This window comes from Thermobia domestica, chromosome 16, assembly GCF_964235325.1.
Source record: "Thermobia domestica chromosome 16, izTheDome1.hap1.1, whole genome shotgun sequence".
In the NCBI taxonomy this organism is placed as follows: domain Eukaryota; kingdom Metazoa; phylum Arthropoda; class Insecta; order Zygentoma; family Lepismatidae; genus Thermobia; species Thermobia domestica.
In genome coordinates, this window is record NC_137469.1 from 187572571 (window position 1) to 187599958 (window position 27388).

At 36.5% G+C, this 27388-nt stretch overlaps 2 protein-coding genes and 1 pseudogene across 2 annotated transcripts; all 3 read left to right on the top strand.

Moving 5' to 3' along the window:
* Positions 1 to 18118: 18118 nt before the first annotated feature.
* On the top strand, positions 18119 to 18733 carry LOC145672724 (uncharacterized). Its single transcript, XM_081741900.1, has one exon. The coding sequence runs from the start codon at positions 18119 to 18121 to the stop codon at positions 18731 to 18733; it is 615 nt and encodes a 204-aa protein (XP_081598026.1).
* Positions 18734 to 20537: 1804 nt separating this feature from the next.
* LOC145672725 (uncharacterized) lies at positions 20538 to 21170 on the top strand (annotated as a pseudogene).
* Positions 21171 to 22560: 1390 nt separating this feature from the next.
* LOC145672726 (uncharacterized) lies at positions 22561 to 22992 on the top strand. The gene has a single exon (XM_081741902.1). The coding sequence runs from the start codon at positions 22561 to 22563 to the stop codon at positions 22990 to 22992; it is 432 nt and encodes a 143-aa protein (XP_081598028.1).
* Positions 22993 to 27388: the final 4396 nt, after the last annotated feature.

Consider the following 27388-nt stretch of genomic DNA (forward strand, 5'->3'; position numbering starts at 1 on the left):
AATTATGCATGGCATTGGTAGTCAACTGTTTTGGATTAAATTAAGACATCGTCTGGTTTTCAAGTTTATTTCTATAATATTACGTAGTCATTTGGTTAATACCAGAGTTTATAAGATAATGCCAGCAAATGAAGGCATGTTGGATTATATTGATAGAATGTTTAATGCTGCTAAGGTTTTAGAAGTAGGACATTCTGAAACGGAAATTATTCAAATTTTATGTTGTGGTATGAACTCGGAGTATAGCTTCAAGTGTTTTGGATACATGATGCCGAGATCAATTGAAGAAATGAGACATTTAGTTGATAATTTTGATCAGTATAAGGCATCTAAAAAGGAATTTGCTGAGCTTAGTGCTATTAAAAATAAAAATGCTAGACCTTTTGCTGCTATTAATTTTCAACCCACTATGTCCAGAAATTCTAAGGCTACATATAAGGGTAGGTCTCAATATAATTACAGAAATTGTCATAATATTAATGCGGTTAAGCATGAGGGAAAGAATAATCTGTGTTTTAGCAATGATGGTAAGAATTTTGGAAATCAAGAGAGTTGGAAAAATATTTTTCTGAAAGGGGAAATAAAGAATTCAAGTATGTGAATAATACTTTTGATAAACATAATAATGGTAACGAAAAGCGTGATAGTAATGTTGGAAATAACTGTCGATCTTCGAAAGATCCGGTCAGTGGTTCAATCGGTGATCGGACTTTGAAAATTCCTTCAAGTGACTCGAATGCCTCAGTAGCTTTTATATTGGGTGATATTAGACGTAATTTAGTTGCTGTTTGTGTCGACAGTGGAGCTAGTTTGTGTTTGGTGTCCTCAGACTTGGTTAATAAATTAGGAAAATTTATAATTAAGCGAAAGGATATTGAACCAGTCAAATTTAATTCTATGATGGATCAAAGTGTATCCCAACCTATGGAAGTTACTCTGCTGTTACGAATGGGAGGTCTTAAATTCGGAATTGATCTTGTGGTGGTTAGTGGTCTACCATGTGACACTATTTTAGGCACTCAATTTTTACAACGTTCGAAGGCTGTCTTGGATACTAGTAACCATATGCTGAGATTTCTTGAATTGAAGAGGTATGTTCCCTTGCGGAGTAATGAGGTGGTCAGTGAATTTATTAATAATAAATCTAAGATTGAGTTGTCATGAGGCAATGAACAGGTTGTTAATCCGGTGTGGATTTATTTGATTGATAATCACAATACATCGTCATCAAATAAAATTACTGGGTGTGGAGTGATATCTGGGACATCGCCGCTAGTGTTAGACTTTAAAAACTCACCATCTAAACAGGTAGTTTATGTTCACCACAGTTCTGAACTGATTGATGCAGCAGTACAGTGTAATTTGCTAGCTGAAACTAGGGAGGTAGGTTTGCAGTGCGATATTTTTTGGGAAGAGGAAGAACAATACTCATCGGGAATTAATGACTATATTTTAACAGAACTACCTTATAATTCTATTAATCAGTGTGGCGGACTTAATTCAAATTTAAATTCCAATGATATTTCGGAAGTTTGTGGTAGGACTGCGGAACGTAATAGCCAAGATGAGTTCAAGTGTGAAGATTCGTGTAACGAAACTAATAATAATTGGACTGAGTCATTTGAAGAAGAGTTTGGACAAAGCTTTCAGAATTTGAAAAGACAGATAGGGATGGATAGTTCGAGTGATATAGTCATACAAGGTGAAGAAATTCAATCTGAAGGTATGGAAAACAAGGAAATGAAGTAAAAGGAAGAAAAATTGGAAGTTATAGAAAATGATTATTGGTTGGATCCTGACTCGGAGTCTTTTTTCTGATCGATAAAGGAGGAGTATAAAGATGTGATTAATAATCGGGTTGGATGCTTAAAGAATTATAAATGTCACTTGTGTCTTAGAGAACAGAAATACTTTAATGATAAGCCGTTTCCAATTCCTAGAGAAAAGAGAAAAATTTTTGAAGAAGTTATTAAGGATTTAGTTGAACAAGATATTTTAGTTGAATGTGATCATTCTAGTTATGGGAGTTCTTGTTTTATAGCTAAGAACAAGGATGGTTCATATAGACTTGTAGCGAATTACATAAAGTTAAATAGTTTATTGGCTGACTATGTTTTTCCGACTCCCCATATGGAAGAGTGCATAGATAATTTATCTTATGCCCTTCTATAAGCTCCTTTGATTTAAAGAAAGCTTATTTCCAGTTGCAGGTGGACGAAAAAAGTAGAGAATTAACCACAATAGTGACCCCTATAGGTATTTATCAATATAAAAATTACCAGCTGGTATTAAGATAGGTTCAAGCATTTTAGCTAAATGCATGAAGGAAGTGCTGGAGATGTTGAACAGTACGGGTATTTTGTTATTTTGATGACATATTAATCGCAAATAAAACGCGTAAGGATCATGATAGAGCAATAAGAATGGTGTTGGAGAGACTTAGGGAAAATGGTCTTACTATTTCTCCAGATAAATTTTTCTTTTTTAAAAAGAGAATTAAGTATCTGGGGTTTATAGTTGATAAGGATAATGTCTGTATGGATCCTAAAAGAGTTAAGACTATTAAAACCTTCCACCTCTTCAACGAGGAAGGCCGTTCAAAAAAATTGCGGAATGTTAAATTTTCATGCTCGTTTCATACTAGGTTTTCAAGAATTAATTGGTCCGATTTCTGAACTGAGATCTACAACGAAAAAATTTGAATGGGGTGAGGAGCAAAATAAGGCCCTTGAGGAAATTAACAAAATGTTTAGTGAACATGTGATATTAAAAACACCAGACTTAAATAAGCGGTTCTTAGTCCATGTAGATGGGTCTAGTGTCGGTCTTGGAGGGGTAGTGTCACAAGTTGATGAGAAAGGAGAGATCAGACCTGTTGGGTTTTATTCCCAGAAATTAAGTGAAGCAGATCATCACAGATCTATTTATGACATCGAGTTCTTGAGCTTAGTCAAAACCATTGTTAGGTTTAAACATTATTTGTTTAAGGAATTTGATATATATACTGAAAATAGAGCGCTTACTTGGCTTATTAATATTTCTAGAAGGCTTCTTAAATATGGCTTATTGATAGAACAGTTATATCAGTTTAGCTCTAAAATCCATCATATTAGAACCACTGATAATAAGATAGCTGATTTCCTTTTTAGGACCTATGATGTTATGAATTATGAAATTAAATGCGATCTTAGTGATAGGGAAAATAAGGAACATCTTGTTAGTAGTAATCGCCCCACTTGGCCTAATTCTTAATAATCCAATTTGGGTCCCCCATGGACCATAGTGAATGAATCAGGGATGCTTTGGCCCGGGATTACGTCACCTATTGAAATTTTACTTATGCTTATTCAGGGGCCATGCACGATGGTACGAATGAATCAGAGGTACCTTGGCCATGTTATGACGTCATTGAATTGGGAATATTGGATCAGAGGTCATGATGATTCTTTAAAATTACTAAAAATATGGTCTTGATGATTCATTACGTTATGAAATAGTACAGGTTTACGAATGCTTTCGTTCCCTTTTATGGTATAAATTTGGAGATTGTTATGCATGGACTAACACTTGTGCAAATGAAATCTTTAGTTTTACGTCCCACGATTATGCCGGTTGGCTAAAGGCCCATACAGCAGAGGTGAACGCTCTACCACTGAGCCACCGCACCTCTACTGGTATGAATAAATTAGAGGTAGTTGGTTCGATCTAATATATTCGTGTGACGTCACTGAACTGGGATTTTTAGCTTGGAGCTTATGATGGCTTGTTTCATTCCCTTTTATGGGTATAAAATTAGCAGAACAAGGTTTGATCTCTTTCTTGATGACCTATTACATTATGAATTAGTAGACCCCAGTAATAGTATAAATTAGTATTAATACGAAACTCGAAAACTTTGGAGTTCCTCCGTGGCTAACCGGTTAGCGTATGCGTCTTTAACGTGGGAGACCAGGGTTCGATTCCCGACCGGAGCTCATGCGGTTCGGATTGTTATCCCTTTGATGAGATGGACTAACACTGGTGCAAATGAAATCTTTAGTTTTACGTCCCACGATTAGGCTAAAGGTGACGATGAGAAAGGAATGAAAGTGTGGGAGGAAACTGGAGCATAATGTTACCCACCACAAAACTACTTTTTGCGGTGTTTGAACCAGGGACCCCATACAGCAGAGGTGAACGCTCTACCATTGAGCCACCACCTCCCTTACTGGTGCGAATGAAGTTGAGGTATTTGGTTTGAGGTAATGTGATTGTTTGACGTCGGGGTGACCCTATTTCACTTTTGGGACCCCCCACACATGGACCATAGCGAATGAATTAGAGATGTTTTGGCCCGGGATTGCATTACCTATTGAAATATTTTTGCTTATGTTTACTCAGGGGCAGGGATCACTCAGGACACATAAGATCACATTGATTTACATCAGGAGTTGGGGGAGGGAGGGGAGTATCGCACCTCGTACTCTTTGATGGGTATAAAAATATTAAAATTTGGACGTTTTTTTAACTTATCCTATTATCTTTCACGAGACATTTTCGTTGTATAATAGAGTACAATGATTTATTTTGGGAGTATCGTTCCCTTTGGAGCATTATTACGTTATAAGGAGGCATATTTAAAATGATTTCCTTAAATTTGATAAGCACTTTGTGATCAATTTTTTTCCGCTTCAGGTGTGAACATGGATACCTTGCAATTGTCCCGAGTTCGATTCTTGGAAATGTTTAAGTTAATTTAATGTTTCCGCGAAAACGATGGTGATAGACCGAAAGAGGGAAAACATGAACTTACTTGACTGAGGATTGAAGCAGGGACATCACATAGTAGAGACAAGCGCTAAGCGACCGTACACGTGTGTTGAATACTATGCAATGGTCCCGAGTTTGATTCTTGGTGCTAGTGTTAGGAAATTTTCACACCCTTCGAAGCTAATTGAAAGGATGACGATAAGAAATGATGAAATGAGAAAACATCATAAACTTATTTCTTGCGGATTGAAGCAGAGGCCTCACACATCAGAAAAAAAAAACGCTGAGCCACCATGCCAACTTCAGTGCGAGCAGTTTTGCGTATGAAAAAGAACATGATCAGATTATGTTACATTACACATTTCTGCTCGTTGTTAAGCATAGAAGTTTGTTATTGTGAAATTGCAGCATGTGCTTTTACGAAGAGTACTACATCAGCATTTTTCTCAGCTGACGGACTTTTAAAACTCAACTTTACATTTATGTCAAAGACACTTTCATAACATATCGATGAGTGTTACATTTTTTCAATCAAGTTTAAGGAAAATGAATCACATTTTAGATGTGGTAATTTGAATGTCGTATTAAACTAACGAGTCAACGTTATGATGTCATGATCAAAATTGCGATACTAGATGTCGTAACGATTGATGTGTAAGGAGAAAAGACGTTACGATCGAATGTTACATCATGTTTCGGATCATGATACATGATGAAAGCTGTGTTTTCTTTGGTTCTCCGTGATGTCATTGATTCATTTTCCTCGTTTCTGATTGGCTGATAGTGATGTCACTTTATAGTTGAACCGTTTCAGACCTAAATAAAATTCTTAATTTCATTTTCAAATCCTACTTTCACGAAGATCTTGAATGAACGAAGGTGTACCTCCAGTGACAGCGTGACTTTACTCCGTTCCTTGAATTTGAGGTAAGTATCAACCGTGTTTTCTTAATATCAATGGAGTGCTTTTGCATGAGGATAACATTGTTATCACTGTTTTTTATTTTAGCATGAAATATTTAGCAAATGAAAGAATAACCCTCACTTACTTGACCGGGGATCGAATTAGGAATCCCACACATTAGAAGTAAGCACGAGAAATTTGTTGATTTTGGTTTAGCGTCCCTTCAGTAGTGGGGTGCTAGGAATACAGCTTAATGTTCAATTTGAGCGCATACTGGGTGTTGAACCCGGGCCACATCCCACACATTAGAAGTAAGCACGAGAAATTTGTTGATTTTGGTTTAGCGTCCTTTCAGTAGTGGGGGGCTAGGAGTACAGCTTAATGTTGAATCTGAGCGCATACTGGGTGTTGAACCCGGGCCAGATGTGCGTAACGCTAACCACTTAGCTCAGTTTCTGAAAGTTACCATTAACGTAAACAAAGAAACTACGCACGAATTTGTTCCCTACAACGTGAGACGTGGACCTACAGTTTAATGTGGGATCTGATCTCCCGCCGAGAAACGAATTCGAGTCTTCCTTGTCTTAGCTCGAGAAAAGCAAGCGCATGAGATTTTGTTTTCGTTTCATGTTCGTCATACGTTTTAAAGTTCAGTGTCAGAGGAAAAATGCTTACTACAATGATTCTCTCAACACAGTTAGAAAAACAATTTCATTCATTCTTTTTATCACTACAGAAACTTAGGTCATTTACATGTTGATGTTGGTCCCAGGTTTGATTTCCAGTATGACGACAATAAAAATTTTAACAGTAGAACTATTTGAGATATGATAATTCTTTTAGGATTGATCGTGTAGTCATTTTGATACAGTTAAACGTGTTAGCGATTTTCTGAATTCATTTTTAATTCGTGCTTTTTTTTCTCTCTCGTTTTAGATATTTGTTTTCTTTGCCTATTCCTTTTTGCTTACCTTATCTTTTTTCCTATTTGAATATGGCTACCTCTGGCTTTACTGTCTTGCGAGAAATCAATAGACATTATCGGCGTTTTAATCTTGAAGGACGAATGCTGGAAATTCAAATTAATGCTCCGACCAGTGGCACCGATATTGTTGAATGGGTTCAGGCCTCCTTTCAACAGATGCTGGATTACTTATTGGAAAATGTCGACGAATTATCGATGGTTGGATTATCGATTTTATCTCATGATGAGAAGAACAAACCGTTTTATTTATCTTTTCGGCGTGCAAGTAATTTGACACTGGAGACTTTATGGGCTTCCTTTGATCGCATCCTTCAAAGTAACGATAGTTTTCTCATGAACGAACCGTTCATTGTACATTTTCATCATGTGGATGTGCCCCGTGGATTTGGATTAGTGCGTCGAGGTCTTTTATTAAACGACGAGTTACTAAAGTGCAAGAAAGGCATTTTACGAGTAAAAACACCGACAAGAAATGTTTGGCTTATGCAATTGTGATTGCTATTGGCTTGAAGAAATATAAGGATACGAACAAGAAACTGTACAGACAATATCACAACCAGAGCAAGTGTGTTGTTCTCCCTGACGTACATGAACTTTTATCCAGATCATCAGTGAATTTAGATCATGGGGGATCCGTGGAAGAATTGCGACAATTGCAACGCTACTTGACAAATTATAAACTTATCGTATACACCAGCTTTTCCGGAGAAGATATTCTGTATGAAGGACCGGGTGGCGAAGACAAGATTCCAATCAATTTAATGTGCATCAATTCTCATTATGACATCATCACGTCATTAACGTCTGTTTTTTCTACTAAATACTATTGTGCTGCATGCCACAAAAAATATGATCATCGTATTGCACACGTCAAGAACTGTTCGGCCATGTGTGAGAAATGTTTGCAGAAACCGCCATGCAGTAAGATCAATACGGAGAAACAGTGTCCAGAATGCAATCGTGAATTTTATGGTGAAACATGCTATATAAATAATCTGACTGTACCATATCATAAGGGCCAACCAATATGCAAGATGGTGAAACAGTGTTCCAAATGTCTACGCATTTATTCGTTTGTCCATACAGGGGAAAGAAAACATGATTGTACAAATTATTTTTGTAATGTGTGCCATAAACACGTTACGTCTACTCACCAATGATACATGAAGCCTGATACGACTCAATTAAAACCTGGAGTTCCATCAGTGTTACATGCCAAGAAGGCTATGATTGTTTTCTATGATATCGAAGCCACACAGGATACTTTCTTCGATTAAGACACGTTCATTCATAAGCCCAATTTACTGGTGGCCCAACAAGTATGTTACAACTGTGTTCAAGATGAAGATATACATAATCCGTGTGAAGTTTGTGGACAGCGGGAACATATTTTTCAAGATGATCCGATCAATGCTTTTCTTGCGTATTTACGTCAACCACGACCCAACATCAAACTTATTGTATCTTTGGCACATAATTCGAAGGGATATGATGGTCATTTTATTCTTAAATCTTTAGTGGAAGAACATGAATTGAAACCTACCTTGATCTTGAACGGAGCAAAAATTTTAAGCATGAAAGTGAATCACTTATCGTTTATTGACTCTTTAAATTTCATGCCAATGGCTTTAAGTAAATTATCCAAGGCATTTCATTTCCCAGCGACCAAAGGATATTTTCCACACTTTTTTAATACTGCTGCAAATCAAGCGTATGTGGGAAAATTACCGGACATCCATTATTATGGTGCAGATGAAATGAAAGTGGATGAACGAGAAAAATTCATGACATGGTACAACGATCACCAGAACGATACGTTTATTTTCCAAGAAGAATTGGTGAACTATTGTGTCCAGGACGTCAACGTACTTCGAATGGCTTGTATATCTTTCATGACCACTTTTGAACAAGAAACTCACGTCAATCCTTTCCTGGAGGCTATCACTTTGGCGAGTGCGTGCAATTTAGTATTTCGACGAAATTTCTTAAAACCCAATACTATTAGCATTCTTCCTGCACGAGGATACCGTCACAGAAACAATCAGTCACGGATTGCTTTGCAGTGGCTTGCCTACATGGAAGAAAAAGAGGGCCATCCAATTCTACATGCGGCCAAAGGGAAAGAAGTTTATGTTGCTGGTTTTCATCTGGACGGTTATTACAAAGATCCCGACACTAAAGAGGAACACGTGTATGAATTTGAAGGCTGTAGATTCCATGGCTGTCCTCTATGTGTCCCTACAGGCCGTGATCAGCCCATTTATGAGAACTCCGAAGAAACGATGAACTATCGCTACGAGAGAACACAACGTAAAATCATATTATTACGATCCATGGGATATAAAGTACATGAAATGTGGGAATGTGAATTTCATCAAGTGTTAAAATCCAATCCAGCATTGGCCTCTTCTTTAAGCACACATCTTTATACTAATAAGACACCATTAAATCCAAGAGACAGCTTCTATGGTGGCCGTGTTAATGCCATTAAATTGTATCACGTCGCAAATGAAAACGAAGGCGAAGAAATAAAATTCTTGGATATCGTTTCCCTGTATCCTTATGTGAATAAATGTGGACGGTATCCAATAGGGCATCCACGAATATATCTACAGGGAGATCCAGAAATGCCCGACATTCAAGATGTCAACGGATTGGTCAAGTTGAAGATTTTGCCTAGCAGAAATGTGTTTCATCCAGTGCTGCCATTTCACTCAAATAAGAAGTTGTTTCCACTTTGTGCTGCCTGTTCCACAGCATTAAATCAAGATTCTGAATGTACACATTCGGACACTGAACGAAGTCTAACAGGAACGTGGGTGTCCTATGAAATTCAAAAGCCATTGAACTTGGGTATCAAGTCATTGAAATTTACGAAATTTGGGATTACGACATCACCGTATATGATCCAGAAACCAAGACTGGCGGATTATTCAGCGAATACATTAACACATTTTTGAAATCTAAGCTGGAAGCTTCTGGTTGGCCTGCCAATTGCGTCACCGGAGAAGAAAGCAGCAGTATATTCAAGTGGTACAACAACGTGAAGGCATAACTTTGGATGCAGCAAATATAATGACAAATTCAGCACGTCGTAGTCTTGCAAAACTCTGTTTGAATGCCTTCTGGGGACGACTCGCTATAAGAGACAATTTCAGCCAAACGACCATCATTAATGATCCCAAAGAACTGTATCAGAAATTAACTGCTCCAGACATAAAAGTCAACCAAATTTTACCTGTTAATGATTCGTTGTTATACCTTTATTGGCAGTATGAAGATGATGTTCCAGTACAAAATCACAATGCTAATGTTGTCCTTGGAGCATTTACAACGTGTCAAGCTCGTCTGGAACTCTACAAATATTTAGAATTGCTGCAAGAAAGAGTACTATATTTCGATACAGATTCCGTGATATTCACGCAGCGACCATCACAGCCCACAATAGAACCAAAAGTATTTCTTGGTTCAATGTCAAATAAACTGGAATCAATTGGACCAAAAGCATACATTAAAAAATTCGTGTCTGGTGGCCCAAAACAATACGCCTTGGAAATCTACAACCCCGACACGAAATCAACCAGTTATGTATGCAAAATTCGTGGGTTTACACTCAATTATACTGCAAGTCAAAAGTTAAATTTCAATAGTCTGGAGCAAATGATCATAAGTCAATCGAGTGAAAAAATCTCCATTAGCACGCTGCACAAAATTTACAGAACCCATGATCATCATCTTGTCACAAAACCTGAAGAAAAGAAGTACAGTTTCAACTATAAAAAACGCCGATTAGTACCAGACACATACGAGACATTGCCCTATGGGTATAAAAAAGCCAGAACAGAATAACAGCCATATTTTTTCCTAATACCACCAACATCACTTCCCAAAGACGGGGCAAAGAATCAACCGCAACACGGGACATGCTTCAACGATGCACGAACGGAGACAAACTCAGATGACATCACCTTGCAGAAACCAGTGGAGAAAAAAAAATCAGGTACGTCACATTTGCTTTTCTTTTTCTCACATTACTATCTTGATCAGTTAGTTTATGTTAATAATCTGTTTTTCTTCTTTCACAGGAAACAAAATAAATATTACCATGTATATTCATATGTTTTTATTTTCTCTTTACAGCATTTGTACCCGTCACGGACACGTCTTCCTTTGAAGAAAAAGAAATTCTGTATTCTATTTCACATGCTAAAATAAATGTACAAAAACATGATTCTGTGTTTTATTTCACATCCTAAAATCAAATTCTTTTCCTGTCCTGCAATTTCAATTTCTTTTTTCTGAATCAGTTTACCGGTAAAATAAATCAATGTTTTACGAAAAAAAAATCAAACTAAATTTTTGTTTCAGAACTTTTTTTTCATGTACGAAATAAAAAAAATTATGTACAAAATAAAATTCTGTTTCAGAAAATTTTTAGTGTACGAAACAAAAAACTGATTCAGAAAATTTTTGTGTATTTTACGAAAAAAAAATGTTTACAGAAAAAAATTTTGTGTACGAAAACAAAATTCTGTTTCAGAAATTTTTTGTGTACAAAACAAAAACTGTTTCAGAAAAAATTTTATGTACAATCAAAATTCTGTTTCAGAAAAAAAATTTTATGTACAAACAAAATTCTGTTTCAGAAAAAATTTTCTGTGCAAAACAAAAATCAGTTTTCGTCACGAAACTGCTCCGACTAAATGAATCGATTCATTCTGATAGTGTTGGCAACACTGGAAAATTTCGGTAAGTATCGCTCAGGCACTGAGTTACAGCGAACACAACTAGATTCGAACCAACATCCTTAAATGTCTGATTCATCTCTAAATACAACCAACTAAACAATAAGATTATGTGTATACGCCAATGCTTAGCACTGAGTCAGCAAGGTTTTTCTTCAAGGTCAAAGTCGCACATGAAGTAAAAAGATGACAACACAGATCTTCCATCTTTCTATATGAAACATAAACCTAGTGTAAACTGCTCGCACTGAAATGTGTAATGTAACATAACCTGTACATGTTCTTTTCATACGCGAAACTGTTCGCACTGAATGGAGTACGGCGGCTCAGCGCTTGTCTCTAACGAGTGAGGTTCCTGCTTCAATCCACAACGAAGTAAGTTCATGTTTCCTCCTATCATTTTTCATCATCGTTTCAAGGGGACCTTAAACTCAACATTTCCTGAAACTAACACAAAAAATCGAACTCGGGACCATGACATAGTAATCAACAAACTGAACTTCTCAATGGAGTATGGTGGCTCAGATGTGTGAGTTCTCTGCTTCAATCCGCAAGTAAGTAAGTTTATGATGTTTTCTCATTTCTCATCATCGTTTCATGGGGGACGTTAACATTTCCTGAAACTAACACCAAGAATCAAACTCGGGACCATTGCATAGTAATCAACACACGTGTACGGTCGCTTAGCGCTTGTCTCTACTGTGTGATGTCCCTGCCTCAATCCTCAGTCAAGGAAGTACATGTTTTTCCTGTTTCGGTCTATCACCATCGTTTTCGCGGAAACATTAAATTAACTTCAACATTTCCAAGAATCGAACTCGGGACAATTGCAAGGTATCCATGTTCACACCTGAAGCGGAACAAAATGGATCACAAAGTGCTTATCAAATTTAAGGAAATCATTTTAAATATGCCTCCATATAACGTAATAATGCTCCAAAGGGAACGATAACTCCCAAAATAAATCATTGTACTCTATTATACAACGAAAATGTCTCGTGAAAGATAATAGGATAAGTTAAAAAAACGTCCAAATTTTAATATTTTTATACTCATCAAAGAGTACGAGGTGCTATACTCCCCTCCCTCCCCCAACTCCTGATGTAAATCAATGTGATCTTATGTGTCCTGAGTGATCCCTGCCCCTGAGTAAACATAAGCAAAAATATTTCAATAGGTAATGCAATCCCGGGCCAAAACATCTCTAATTCATTCGCTATGGTCCATGTGTGGGGGGTCCCAAAAGTGAAGTAGGGTCACCCCGACGTCAATCAATCACATTACCTCAACTTCATTCGCACCAGAAAGGGAGGTGGTGGCTCAATGGTAGAGCGTTCACTTCTGCAGTATGGGGTCCCTGGTTCAAACACCGCAAAAAGTAGTTTTGTGGTGGGTAACATTATGCTCCAGTTTCCTCCCACACTTTCATTCCTTTCTCATCGTCACCTTTAGCCTAATCGTGGGACGTAAAACTAAAGATTTCATTTGCACCAGTGTTAGTCCATCTCATCAAAGGGATAACAATCCGAACCGCATGAGCTCCGGTCGGGAATCGAACCCTGGTCTCCCACGTTAGAGGCGCATACGCTAACCGGTTAGCCACGGAGGAACTCCAAAGTTTTCGAGTTTCGTATTAATACTAATTTATACTATTACTGGGGTCTACTAATTCATAATGTAATAGGTCATCAAGAAAGAGATCAAACCTTGTTTTGCTAATTTTATACCCATAAAAGGGAATGAAACAAGCCATCATAAGCTCCAAGCTAAAAATCCCAGTTCAGTGACGTCACAAGAACATCTTAGATCGAACCAACTACCTCTAATTCATTCATACCAGTAGAGGTGCGGTGGCTCAGTGGTAGAGCGTTCACCTCTGCTGTATGGGCCTTTAGCCAACCGGCATAATCGTGGGACGTAAAACTAAAGATTTCATTTGCACAAGTGTTAGTCCATGCATAACAATCTCCAAATTTATACCATAAAAGGGAACGAAAGCATTTGTAAACCTGTACTATTTCATAACGTAATGAATCATCAAGACCATATTTTTAGTAATTTTAAAGAATCATCATGACCTCTGATCCAATATTCCCAATTCAATGACGTCATAACATGGCCAAGGTACCTCTGATTCATTCGTACCATCGTGCATGGCCCCTGAATAAGCATAAGCAAAATTTCAATAGGTGACGTAATCCCGGGCCAAAGCATCCCTGATTCATTCACTATGGTCCATGGGGGACCCAAATTGGATTATTAAGAGTTAGGCCAAGTGGGGCGATTACTACTGGATAAGTTAAAAAAACGTCCAAATTTTAATATTTTTATACTCATCAAAGAGTACGAGGTGCGATACTCCCCTCCCTCCCCCAACTCCTGATGTAAATCAATGTGATCTTATGTGTCCTGAGTGATCCCTGCCCCTGAGTAAACATAAGCAAAAATATTTCAATAGGTAATGCAATCCCGGGCCAAAACATCTCTAATTCATTCGCTATGGTCCATGTGTGGGGGGTCCCAAAAGTGAAATAGGGTCACCCCGACGTCAAACAATCACATTACCTCAAACCAAATACCTCAACTTCATTCGCACCAGTAAGGGAGGTGGTGGCTCAATGGTAGAGCGTTCACCTCTGCTGTATGGGGTCCCTGGTTCAAACACCGCAAAAAGTAGTTTTGTGGTGGGTAACATTATGCTCCAGTTTCCTCCCACACTTTCATTCCTTTCTCATCGTCACCTTTAGCCTAATCGTGGGACGTAAACTAAAGATTTCATTTGCACCAGTGTTAGTCCATCTCATCAAAGGGATAACAATCCGAACCGCATGAGCTTCTTCCGGGAATCGAACCCTGGTCTCCCACGTTAAAGACGCATACGCTAACCGATTAGCCACAAAGAAACTCCAAAGTTTTCGAGTTTCATATTAATACTATTACTAATTTATACTATTACTGGGGTCTACTAATTCATAATGTAATAGGTCATCAAGAAAGAGATCAAACCTTGTTTTGGTAATTTTATACCCATAAAAGGGAACGAAACAAGCCACCATAAGCTCCAAGCTAAAAACTCCCAGTTCAGTGACGTCAAACGAACATATTAGATCAAACCAACTACCTCTAATTCATTCATACCAGTAGAGGTGCGGTGACTCAGTGGTAGAGCGTTCACCTCTGCTGTATGGGCCTTTAGCCTAACCGGCATAATCGTGGGACGTAAAACTAAAGATTTCATTTGCACAAGTGTTAGTCCATGGATAACAATCTCCAAATTTTATACCATAAAAGGGAACGAAAGCATTCGTAAACCTGTACTATTTCATAACGTAATGAATCATCAAGACCATATTTTTAGTAATTTTAAAGAATCATCATGACCTCTGATCCAATACTCCCAATTCAATGACGTCATAGCATGGCCAAGGTACCTCTGACTCATTCGTACCATCGTGCATGGCCCCTGAATAAGCATAAGCAAAATTTCAATAGGTGACGTAATCCCGGGCCAAAACATCCCTGATTCATTCACTATGGTTCATGGGGACCCAAATTGAATAACCAAAAGTGAGACAGAGTAACGCAATTACTACTTTGTTATGGTAAATTTGTGGAAATTATTTTTTATTAGTGAACCATTGGTAGAATTGCAAAGAAAAGATTCTGCACTTAAGAGTATAATAGATCAAATTGAAGAAGGAAGAGACATTCAAAATTTTGAATTAAAAAAGTGATTTTTGTTAAAAAGAACTAAGGCCAGGGTAAATGAATTGAAAATTTTGGAAAGGGAGTTCAGAAGTTATGGAAAAGAGCCATGCTTAACATAAAAACTTATTGGAAAAAAAGAAAAAAATATTTGAAAATCAAAGAAGGGAAGTAAATTTACAATTAGGAGATAAAGTTTTGGTAAAAAAATATGAAAAATCATCACTAAAGGATAAAATAACTAAAAGTTTGTTATTCGTGGATTGGTCCTTTCACTATAATAAAGTTCTTAATTTATAATTCAGTGTTATTAGAAGAAGTAGGAAATGAGCAAAATGTGAAATGAGCACATGTAACAGATATTAAAAAATATTGGGAGCCTAGGAATGTATAAGTTGCTTAAAATTAATGTGAATTGTAATATGAAACTGAATTTGGACACTTAAAGCCATATCATTAAAGGATAGTTGAATTAGCAATAATTAGTGGTAAGGTAGTATTAGAATTAGTTTAGGGATAGTTTAAGTTAGGTTAAATATTAGGTTAAGTTGCGTTATCATGTTCATTTTTCATTGTCATTGTAACATTATCGTTTCTAATGTAAGGACTCTTGCAATTCAATTATGTAAATGAACAATCTAAATTGAACTCTTCATTTCAGAAGAATTGCTGTTTTATATAAGATGTGATAGCTTTTGTATATTTCAGGTTTCACTAGAGGGTTTATCACTGTAAAGCTGTCCAAATCGGTAAAATGTTAGAAGTTGGTATTGAGGCATGATCCATGTTTGTTATGGCGAAAATTTCCAGGACAATAAAGCTGAAGCGAATTACATCTGTGATGTGGAAATCTCTCCTGAAAAGGACTTAAAAAATGGAACATAGAATATAAAAATTTATGTGAATTTTTATATTAATTTTCTGAGGCTTGGAGATTGTAACGTGTGCACGTTCCAAGTTAAAAAAAAAGAAAGAAAATGAAATGCAATAAATCATGGACTTAAAATAATAAAAGAAACAGAAATGGAAAATAATGGAAAATCTAAGTACTTTCGTCTTTCATTGTAATGGTCGTTTAAATGAAAATTCAAAAATATTCTTTTTTTACCTTTAGGTTGTGAAAATAGCTTCTTTTGCTGATTTGTTTGTACCAAGTAAAGTGTGTTGTAAACAACTGCTCCGGAGGCAATGAGGTGTATGCGAGATGACATAGTTGTCGGTGGCGCTGATCTGGCCTTGGTGGGTGGGCGGAGTCTTCCTGCTCTACCAGGCTTCGTTTAAGCGAGCGAGCGACGGCTGAGTCATTACGCTTGGATAAACGTAGCTGTGAAGCTGTTCTCGGCTGGATTTGTGCCTCTGGTGTGAATTGTGTGATAAGGAGTTTAAAGGGATTTGACTTTACGAGTTAAAAGTTTAAATTACGGAATCTATAATATTAATTTTGAGACTAAATCGGAGGTTAATTGTTTTTCTTTAACATGTTTAAATTAGATGGGTTAGTTTACTAGGTTAAATAATTTGTGACTTAAAGTAATAAAAAAGGCTGTGATTCAATGTTCTTACGTCGTTAGTCAGGTTTAAAAATATATATATAAGGATAGGAATTAAATGTAGTAGTGAATATCAGTTTAATATGTGAGTTAAATACACTAAAAGTAACTGGGTATGTTAATTTTGTAGGAGAATTGTGCCTAATTGGAGTACTCTCGGAAGGGGAGTTCAGACCCTTTGTTCAAATTAAAGCAACTTGTAAAATTCGGTTAAAGCAAATAATCACTTAGCTTTGTCATTTAAATAACTAGAGTAGGTAACTGTTATACTATCATAAATTTAACTTTAAACAGTAGTAATTTTGTTTAGAATTGATAAAATTGTGTTGAATTATTGTAGTAATACCCAATTTAATGCAGGATATAAAACTTACAATTTGAAGAATTAATTGATCATGATAAAATGGTTTAAATTAATGCCTATATTTAAAGTGTATAATATTCTATTGCAGTAAACTTCAGTAATTAAAGTCCGGAAGTTTGAAGTAAATTATAAAGGGAGAGCTTTGAACTGTAGCTATAATTCCTTGCTTAAAGTTTCAAAATATTTTTTAAATGCAATTAACTTCCTGACTCTAGAATGATCTTGTAATTAAATCGTGACATTTTGCAATTAATATTCTGTTGCGGAAATTGGGTCTCATTCAATTTTGTATGGGTATTGGTATTTAAGTAAACAAAGTCAAATTCCAATCCATGGTGGTGATGTGGAGTCTATGGATAAAAGCGTAAGAATGTTACTATAGTAGATACTTCAATCTGGTAAGTATTATAGAATACTTAATATTACTGGTTACGGTTGAGTAGAGTAGTGGTAGAGTAAGTACTGGTAGAATTTCATTTCACTCATCACCCAATTGCGTAAAATTAAATGTAATATTTTGCTGTTTGGTTTAAACAAGTAAAAATAAATTAAAATAAAAAAACGATTAAAGTCAAATTATCAACCTTATTTTCCTGGTGATTCCGGAAGTTTAATTTATTCAGGCTTATGACCATTTTTCATTTTTTTAATGTGTGATCATTTCCTTAAATTATTAAATTCAAGAGATATATTTAGTTAATTTTCAACGAAAAGTTTTGATTGGAATTTTTGTAAATAGAAGTCTCAATAATTATTAAAAGTCTTGAATTGAAAATTAAATTTTATTTCTACCTGAATAATTCAATCAGTGTTTGAAAGAAACGGGTAATGTTAAATGGAAGAGGCGGAAGCGTTTATTTTTGTGGGGGTTTACAAGTGCAGCTGAGAGATACTGCTTCGGTTGGAGTCACTCGCACTTTAAATAATCCAACCAAAGAAATTCCTTTTTGCTTTATTGCGAATTATGGTTGTAGTAAAGTGTGATAGCGATGATTGTGACAAAATCTAGTCATTCACCTCAAGCAAGGACAGCAATGAAGAAAAGTTCAGCCATTTACTGTTTCAAGTGAGTGCAGTACAGACGATCTTATTTGTGATTCAGGTGCTAGTTAGCTTATGACGAATAATAAACATTATTTTGTCACATACACTCCTTTTGAAAACCCTATACCAGTTACCGTTGCAGGCAATAAGAAAATATCAGCATTAGGGTCCAGTCACATTAACATCAAAGCGTATGTGAATGGAAAATGGACAGATGCTCATATGAATAATGTATGGTATGTACCAGCATTGGCAAAAAACTTGTTCTCAGTGCACAGCGCAGTAAAACATAAAAATAGTGTCTGTATTAAATATGACAGTGTTATCATTCGTAAGAACAATGAAATCGTAGCAGCGGGTAAGTTGAAATCCGAAGCTTACGTAATGAACTTTCGTGTCGTGAAGCCAGCAATCCCAGCAGTTGTAAATGTTGAAACTTCCGAAAATAGCTTGCAATTATGGCATGAGAGACTAGAACATCAACATAAACGTCATGTCAAGGAAATACTCCAAAGTATGAATATACCTGTAAAGTGGTCAGAGAAAGAAGACTGTTGTTATGGTTGCACGTTAGGAAAATCACATAGAAAGACATATACATCTAGGGTCGACAGACCAAACGTAGTCGGCGAAGTGATAAACGCTGATGTAAATGGACCTATGTCTCAGTTGTCGTGCAATGGTTAAAGGTACCTTGTGTGTTTTAAAGACGATTTCAGTAAATTTAGAAGAATTTTCTACATTAAACACAAAAGTGAGGTCAGCAAATGCCTTAAAATATTTCTGAACGAAGCAGAAAACGAAGGTCACAAAGTTAAATTCTTGCGTTGTGATGGCTGAACAGAATTTAATAACAGTGAAGTGAGAAATACAGTTCAAGATAAAGGTATTTCGCTTGTCATATCTGCATGTATTCACCCGAGCAGAACGGCAGTGCAAAGAGAGAAAATCGGTCTATTGTTGAATTTGCCAGATCAATGTTATCGTGTAGCGGATTGAATAAAATGCTGTGGCCCCAAACTTGTGATACGGCTGTTTCCTTGTTGAATTACACAGGTTCAACACCTATCGCAGGTAAATCACCAAGTGAGTTATGGAATAATACTAAGTTATATAGCTTGAAACATCTAAAAGTGTTCGGAACAAAATGTTTGTTCACATTCCGAAACAATTTCGTAAGAAATTTGACAATAAAAGAGTCTTTGGTTATATGGTCGGATACTTGAACCGGTACGATGGATATCAAGTGTCTGTGCCTTCGTTAAATAAAGTGATTAAATTCCATGACGTGTTGTTTAAAGCAGAGCAGCTGAGTGATGTAGAACGCGTGGGGAAAGAAACACAACACGCTAACTTCCCAGAAGTACAGATGCCACTTAAGGAAGAAGACGAAGAGAAGCCAATCTCCAGTGCGAGTGACCTCGAAAGCGAAGTTGTACGTGACAGCAACGTGTGTACACAAAGTGAAGGCCAGGCAAATGAATCAACAGACAATACGTCATATCAGCGAATTCAAAGAGAAAAGAAACAGCCCAGCTGGATGACAAGTGGTGATTTTTTCATTGGTGTTGCATATTCTGTATTAAGTACCGCTGATGATCCTGTTACTTATGAGCAAGCGATTAATTTGGAAAATTAAATCTGAATGGATTTCAGCTATGTAAGAAGAGATAGATGCCCTTAATGAAACTAAAACGTGGGATTTAGTTGAACGTCCTAACAATGTGAAAATAATTGATAATCGGTGGGTTTTTCGCACAAAGCTAAATAATGATGGGACGGTAGCTCGTTTTCGTGCAAGACTTGTTGCAAGGGGTAATGTTCAAGAAAAAGGTATTGATTTAGATGAAACATTTAGTCCAGTGGTGCGTTATGAAACTGTAAGAACTCTCTTCGTGATTGCAGCTAAAGAAAATTTGCTTGTTTACAATTTTGATGTAAAGACTGCGTTTTTATATGGTGACATTGAAGACAAGGTTTACATGTCGCAGCCAAAAGGTTTTGAAGACGGTACTGACAAAGTGTGTAAACTAAATCGTAGCTTGTACGGTTTAAAGCAGGCCCCAAGATGCTGGAATAAGAAATTTACGGATTTTTTTTAAAGAAACAAGGATTATTGGTGAGCATATCTGACCCGTGTTTGTTTATTCGAAACAAAAGTGGTCGAAAGTTGTTTGTTACTTTGTTCGTAGATGATGGACTAATTGTAGGTTCAGATAAAGAAGAAATTCAAACATTTCTAAACGAATTACAGAAGAATTTTAAAATCAGAGCCGGTATTCCAAACTCCTATTTAGCAATTCAATACGAAAGAAGAGATGAAGGAATGTTTATTCACCAATCAGCGTACATAAGAAGAATTCTCCAACGTTTCAAGATGGAAGAAGCAAATCCCGTTGGTATACCGTGTGATCGCAATTAAGCTAGTGATAGTAAACTTTTGGAAAACCCAACCAAATATAGAGAAGTCTTAGGTTCTCTAGTGTATTTGATGGTGACTACCCGACCTGATATAGCATTTTCAGTTTCAAAAGCTGCTAGAGTGATGCAAAAACCCAGTGAAGCGGATTGGAAAGCAATAAAGAAGATTTTACGATATCTAAATAGAATATTGAAGTATGGCATTTTATACAAAAGAAGCAATGAGGAAGATACAACTCTGTATGGATACAGTGACGCTGATTACGCAGGTGATGTTAAAAGCAGAAGATCTACCAGTGGCGTACTGATTATTTTTGCTGGTGCAGCAACTTCGTGGAAAAGCAAGCTTCAATCAACTGTAGCACTATCAACAACTGAAGCTGAATTTGTAGCTTCATCAGAGACAGCGAAAGAAATTTTGTGGTTATCAAGATTAAGTGAGTTACGAGCAATCAGAAAAGATGATATACCTGTAATTAGAGTGGATAACGTTAGTGCCACAAAACTCGCAAAAAATTCTGAATTTCATAAGCGAAGCAAGCACATTGAAATCAAACAGTGTTTTGTGCGTCAGTGTTGTGAACAAAAGAAAGTGAAAGTGTTGTATATTGAATCTGAAAAGCAAATTGCTGATATATTAACAAAGCCGCTTGAAAAGTCCAGATTTATCATACTCCGTCAGAGTATGGGTGTTTATATGTAAAAAAAATCAATTTATTCTTTTAGGGGAAGTGTTGAAGTGAAAAGAATAAATTGATGGTTGGTCTGGCAACACTTGTTCACAGAGGACAGATAGCGGAGTTGCAAGAGAGACATAGTTTGTGTTGCTGTTAATGCTTCTTGTGTTCCATATAAGTTTTTTTAGAGGTTTTCTTTATAGCATATATTACGTTAAATATAATAAACTTCATCCACTGCTATTTTTCACTGCATCAAACACGCTCTGCGATTTTAAATGGTATAAAAAATCTACATAGATTACTCCATAAAATAGCGCAAGTAAGTAACTAAATGCGCAATAACAAATCTAGTAATTAACATTACGCTAAAACTTAGCACAATGATGTACCAAGGGATACATTACCGTACGTTCCTAGGGACACAAAAAGTATTTGTACCCAGGTACAACGAGTGTACTTTTGCATCGTGAATGTAAATTTTCTTTTAATGCAGAAGAAAATTATTTACTAAATATTCTTTCTTGTCTCGTTACAGATTGTGCAATGCCTCGCAGTAAGTGTGAGAAGGAAAGAAATGCATCCAGAAAAGAGAACGTCGAAGCAGCTGTACGTGAAGTTTTGTCGCAAAAGTCTTCAATCAGAAGTGGGGCAAAGAAATATTCTGTTTCAAAATCTGATCTTAGTCGTCACGTTACAGGATTCAAAGCATCTCGGATGGATAGATTTGAGTACACTTCAAAATACGATTTCAAGAGAGTTTTTTCTCATGAACAAGAAACCGAACTTGTGAAGTATGTTATAGATGCTGCAACGTTTCATCATGGCTTAACAAAAGAAGAGTTTTAAAAATTAGCATATGAGTTAGCTATCAGAAATAAAATACCTGTGCCTCAATGGGTATGAAAAGAAAAGTGCAGGGGAGGGGTGGTTACGAATGTTTAGAAAATTACATCCAAAATTGTCTTTGAAGAAGCCCGAGGGTACAAGTTTGGCGAGTGCGGAATCAACAAAGGAAACGTTGCTGTTTTCTTTACGAATTACGAAAGTATGTTACAAAAACACAAGATCCAGTGTCATTGTGTGTGGAACATCGACGAAACGGATTTTCAACAGTTCATGTTCCGCCCAAAATTCTGGCACCAAAAGGCACGAAACAAATTGGCAGTTTAACATCTGGAGAGAGGGGAAGCAATGTAACTTTGATAGCTTGTGTAAATGCTGTTGGTAACACAGTTCCTCTATTGTTTGTGTTTCCGAGGGCACATCTAAAACAGAAAATGTTAAAAGAAGAGCCGAACGGTTCAATAGGAGCAGCTAATCAGAGCAGGTAGTCGAATGAGGAGATATTTGTAAAATATTTTCAGCATTTTGTTGATGATGTAAAACCTACTTCTGAAAACCTACATACTCTTAATGGACAATCACAGAAGTCATATTTCTCTGGAAGTCATCGATTTAGCGAAAAAGACAGGCGTGATAATGTTGACATTTCCTCCACATACGTCTGATAAATTACAGCCCCTCGATCGTCCAGGTTTCGGTCTACTGAAAACTTACTTCTATAAGGCTATGAACGATTTGATGAATTCACCTGAAAACACCGGGAATCCAGTTAGAATTTATCAGGTCGCCGAATTAGTTGGTAAAGCATACGAATTGGCATTTACTTTAAGAAATATTACTAGTGGGTTCAGAGTTATTGGGATAATTCCACTAAATTCAAACATTTTTGAAGACCATGAATATGTGAGCCCAAGTGGCTACAGTCAATTTCCAGGTTATTCTCAAAGCAATCAGATACAGGAATTGTCCATCAATTGCTCTGACGAATTATGCCATTATTAAATAATTCTTGTCATCAGAAGACATCTGCTGTTATCTCAGAAGAAGGAAGCTCCGGAGTAACTCAATTGATGCTAAGACCCCTTCTGTCATGTGACAGGAGAAAAAACGCCAAACGTTCGGATAAAGGTAATTTCTAGAATAATTACAAACACGCTAGAAAAGCAAAAATTAGAGCAAGAACGCAAGAAGGTGACCAAAGTAGTTCGTTCAAGAGCTTATGGAGAAAGAAACTGAATTTAATTTTGAGGGCGATATTAATACAGGAGACTAGGCCTACATTTTAGTACAATGTTCAGGACAGAAAGAAACTAAACATTTCGTTGAAAAAGTTGTAAATAGAAATGAAAATGATGTAGGTTTTGCTCTGAAATACTTGGAAAATTAAGAAAAAGGACACATTTGTCGGTGAGGAGGATTAAGAAATTTTCTTTCTTTCACCTGAGGATATTATAACAAAATTACCTGAACCTCAACGAGTTGGCGGCACAAAAAGATCTATGAACCAGCTAAAGTTTTCGATCGATTTCTCAGGATTCCATCTTGGTTGAGGAAGTTGATTTGACATGAACGTAATCCTAAGGAACCCTGTCCCATCAGCTCGAGGCTAAAGAGAAAGTTATGCAGTTTTGTTAACTTTCATGGTGACTTCATATGTAAGTTCTTACAGTGAATTTGGAGCTCAAACTTCTGTTTTCATCTTACCAATTTGGTGTTATTATCCTCTACTTTTCAAATTAGTTGTTTTCGCCCTCCCGTATTCGAACATTGAAGAGTTAAGATAAAACATACGAAAAGGGGGAACAAAGGTAAAATATTGTTATTTTTGTTCTAGAAATGTAAAGAAAATTATTTTTTCACAGTTTAGGATGCAATAAAAGAAATCTACGATTAATCTATAGATTAAAGATAGCACATTATCTCAATTTTTAGAGCAAGCTATCTTAAACTTGTCATTGTAATCTTTGTAAGGTTTTATTCTAGTTTATAAGTATATATTGTTTATATCTTTTTAAAACAAATAAATCAACTGACAACATTTCTTCCTTATAAGCACATCTAAGAATATAGATTATCTGTAGCCATTATATTTATTCCAAAATAAACATCCGACAGCTAGACAACAATATCCTTCGGGTCTTTAACGATTTAGAGCAACAAAGTAAAATCTGTAGATAATGTTGCTACCACTCCCAAAGTTACCGATATTAGCCATGACTTCCAAGAATTTTTATATATCCAAACTGGATTCAAAACATTTTTCACGAACATAGTCAAAGTGGTTGTCAGCCTCCTAGGATGTCTCTAATTCCGTCTTATTGTGTGTTATAGAAGAGAAATCTCGTCAAGTTCTTTACCAGAAAGTAATGTGCCTAAGATCGATGACACATTTCGGCGCTGGATGGCGATGCTGATACGTTGGGAAAGGAATGCAGTAGTTCGGGGGTCACCAGTTTTGATTGCTATTTGATGACCAACTTCATTAATGAAATTAGATCCTTCGTCGCCCCAAGAACTACTAGTTCTAATGCTACTGTTACAAACCAATATTTGTCCAATAGGTTTGAGTATTTTAGTCTTTTGTCTGATTCTCTGTGAGCGGCGACAAGACCTGCCTGAATTGAAGAATGGGGTAAGTTCGAAGGAGCAAACGTATCAGAACATGTGAAATCCCAGACTAGTGCTTTTCCATTTTTCCACGGTACCAAGGTCATGCCATCAGGCCTTTTACCATCAGAGCGGCAACAACCATTTGGTTCTTTTATTGAAGGAATTCCCGCTGAAACGAGGGCTCTACAAATAATGTTATTTACAACACGATGTCGAGATTATCTTGATACCATTATGTACACCTTGTCTCAAAAAGGTTGAGCGCATTCTTTATTGCTGTTTCGAGGCAAAAATTTTCTAAGTCCAACTTCGGGTATCTTCGGGAAAAAGTAAACCAGGTTCGAACCTCGAAGCCAACCTTTGCAATCGGTAAAAATCTTGCAGATGTGTTTTTCTTCTTTTAAATATAAGACTTGTTTCCAATTATATATAAAAAAGCAACATTGATTGAAATACTTAATGATACAATATTTCGAAACTGTATTAATGAAAGCACATGCTTGTTTGTCATTTTGCTCTCCATACTTAATGGAATATTTAGATACGTAAACGAATCTTTCCATATGTAAAAGAATGGTGAAAGTTAAGACATAGAACATTATTCTCTCCTGAGTACTAAAATAAAAGTCAAAGTAGAACAAAAAGAGCGTTTGCAGTGGATGTGAATGTAATTATTATCTTAAATACCGTTATATATCGCTAGAAGTATTATTCGTGGAGCGCTTGTGTTAGCTCAGTGGTACGCCGTTGGATTTCAAATCGTAAGGTCGAGGGTTCGATTCCCATCCAAGTTAATGTTTTTTTTATGAAATCATATTTTGCGCAATTCATGAAAAATTATATAAAATAATTACATTAAAATACATCAGTTGTATATATATATAACACAATCATTCCAGAACAAAGTGATTAACTAACTAACTCTATGGCCTATGGAACCCGGAGGTTCAGTGCCGCGTTCACAAAAGCTCTCCACTGACTTCTATCCTTAGCTAATTGGATCCAGTTTCTACTTTGTATTCCTATCTCTGCGAGATCCATCTTAATATTATCCTCCCATCTGCGCCTAGGTCTTCCTAATGGTCGTTTTCCTATGGGTCTACCAGTCAAGACTTTGATAGCGTTTCTACTTGAAAGTGATTATTATGTTTAAAATATAACAGGTGTTCACAGTACGTTGGTATTCCGTGATATATGTGAATGTTAAATACAAATTAAGAAAATAATATCATCGCAATGAATAAATTATATAGTGTATTTATTTGGAGCTATTTCTCATCGGAAGTTACTTCTGAATTTTCTCATTACAGCAAGTGATTTACGCTTTCTGAAAGGTAAAGAGACTATTCGGGTATAAACAGAAATTATTATACAAACTCCAATCTTCGTTACAGACACAAAACTCCCGATCCCCAAAACTATGTAAACAGGAAATTTACGAACACGACGTCATGTCTAAGAGACTTATTTATGCTCGAGAAAGAAGGCAGAATAGGATTTCTTTCCAAAGGATTTCTGTTCAATAATCTGCAAGGCTTTTGTATATGGATGTGGTCCCTTTCTCTCCGCCAATATATATAAAGTAAAAGCGATCGATATTAGTGTCGAATCCATAGTTGTCGTTGTTGCAGAAATTACTAATTACAACTCCGAAAGCGTTAAAGTCCAAATTTGACCCTCATCGTAAAGCTCCTTTGTGGTTAAGCGTATAGCGTACACGCTTTCGGTGTGGGAGACCCAGATTCGGCCCCCAGCGAGAGCTCATGTAGTTTGCGTTAATTAGTAGGTCTACGTCTCATATAGCCTCACTGCTGACGGGACGTTAAACTCAAAATCAATTCAATTGATTCAAAAACCCATTATTATGGCGGGCGATAAAGGATGAAAAATAAAATGTCTCGAGTGACTGAGATTAGTGTCAAATCCATAGTTTTAGTTCGTGACTCTGTTACAAACACAATGTCATTTAATGCCACGTTTTGGTATGAGCGACTATGCCTCCTGGATTTTGAATTTACAGGAGCAACATCAAAAGCATTGCTCACACAGCTCTAAATGTTTTGATGTATGTATACGTGTATATTCCAGCGAAACTCCGGAATGTTTGGAGCGACTTTTACCTAACATGGGAGACATATTACTTTCAATCTAAGGAAAAAAATATTGTGGAATTCAGATTCCTCAAGGGATTGAAGTTGAGAAGAGTGGCATGTAAAAATAGTGTAAAATGACTGATTGTAGAGTGTTATCCATTGTTTTCTCGGTCGTTGAGATGAGTAGTGAGGCACTTAATGGCGTTATATCCAATTTCATCCCCATCTTTACAGGATGAGGGCTTGGAGATACGATTAATAAAATGTAAAAACTTACTTAATATTTGTCGAAGTAATAGTTTTCTGGGGTCGCGAAAGCGTTTCTAATAACTTTGGAATGTAGTTTGTAACCACTTCAAGATGGGCTCTTTAATCATATCAATTTCTCACCTTAAGAAGAAATTACCATCTCAACTAGTATATGTATCAAGCTAGTCTTCGCAATAAAGCAAAAATTGTGTAGATGTATGTTTCGTTTTTCAAATGATATACTAAATGTAAAATCAGAGATTGAGTTGGTCGGTGGGTCAAATGGGTCAAGATTTATGAGTGGGTCAGTGGATCGTAGGTCAGCAAGGCGTAACCCACTGCGAAACGCCATCACTGTGACTCACACTGACCCATTGACCCACCAACCTATTCTGGTCAGTGCCTTCTAGATAGCATTTTCTGAACACTGGCAACTTTGTCTACGT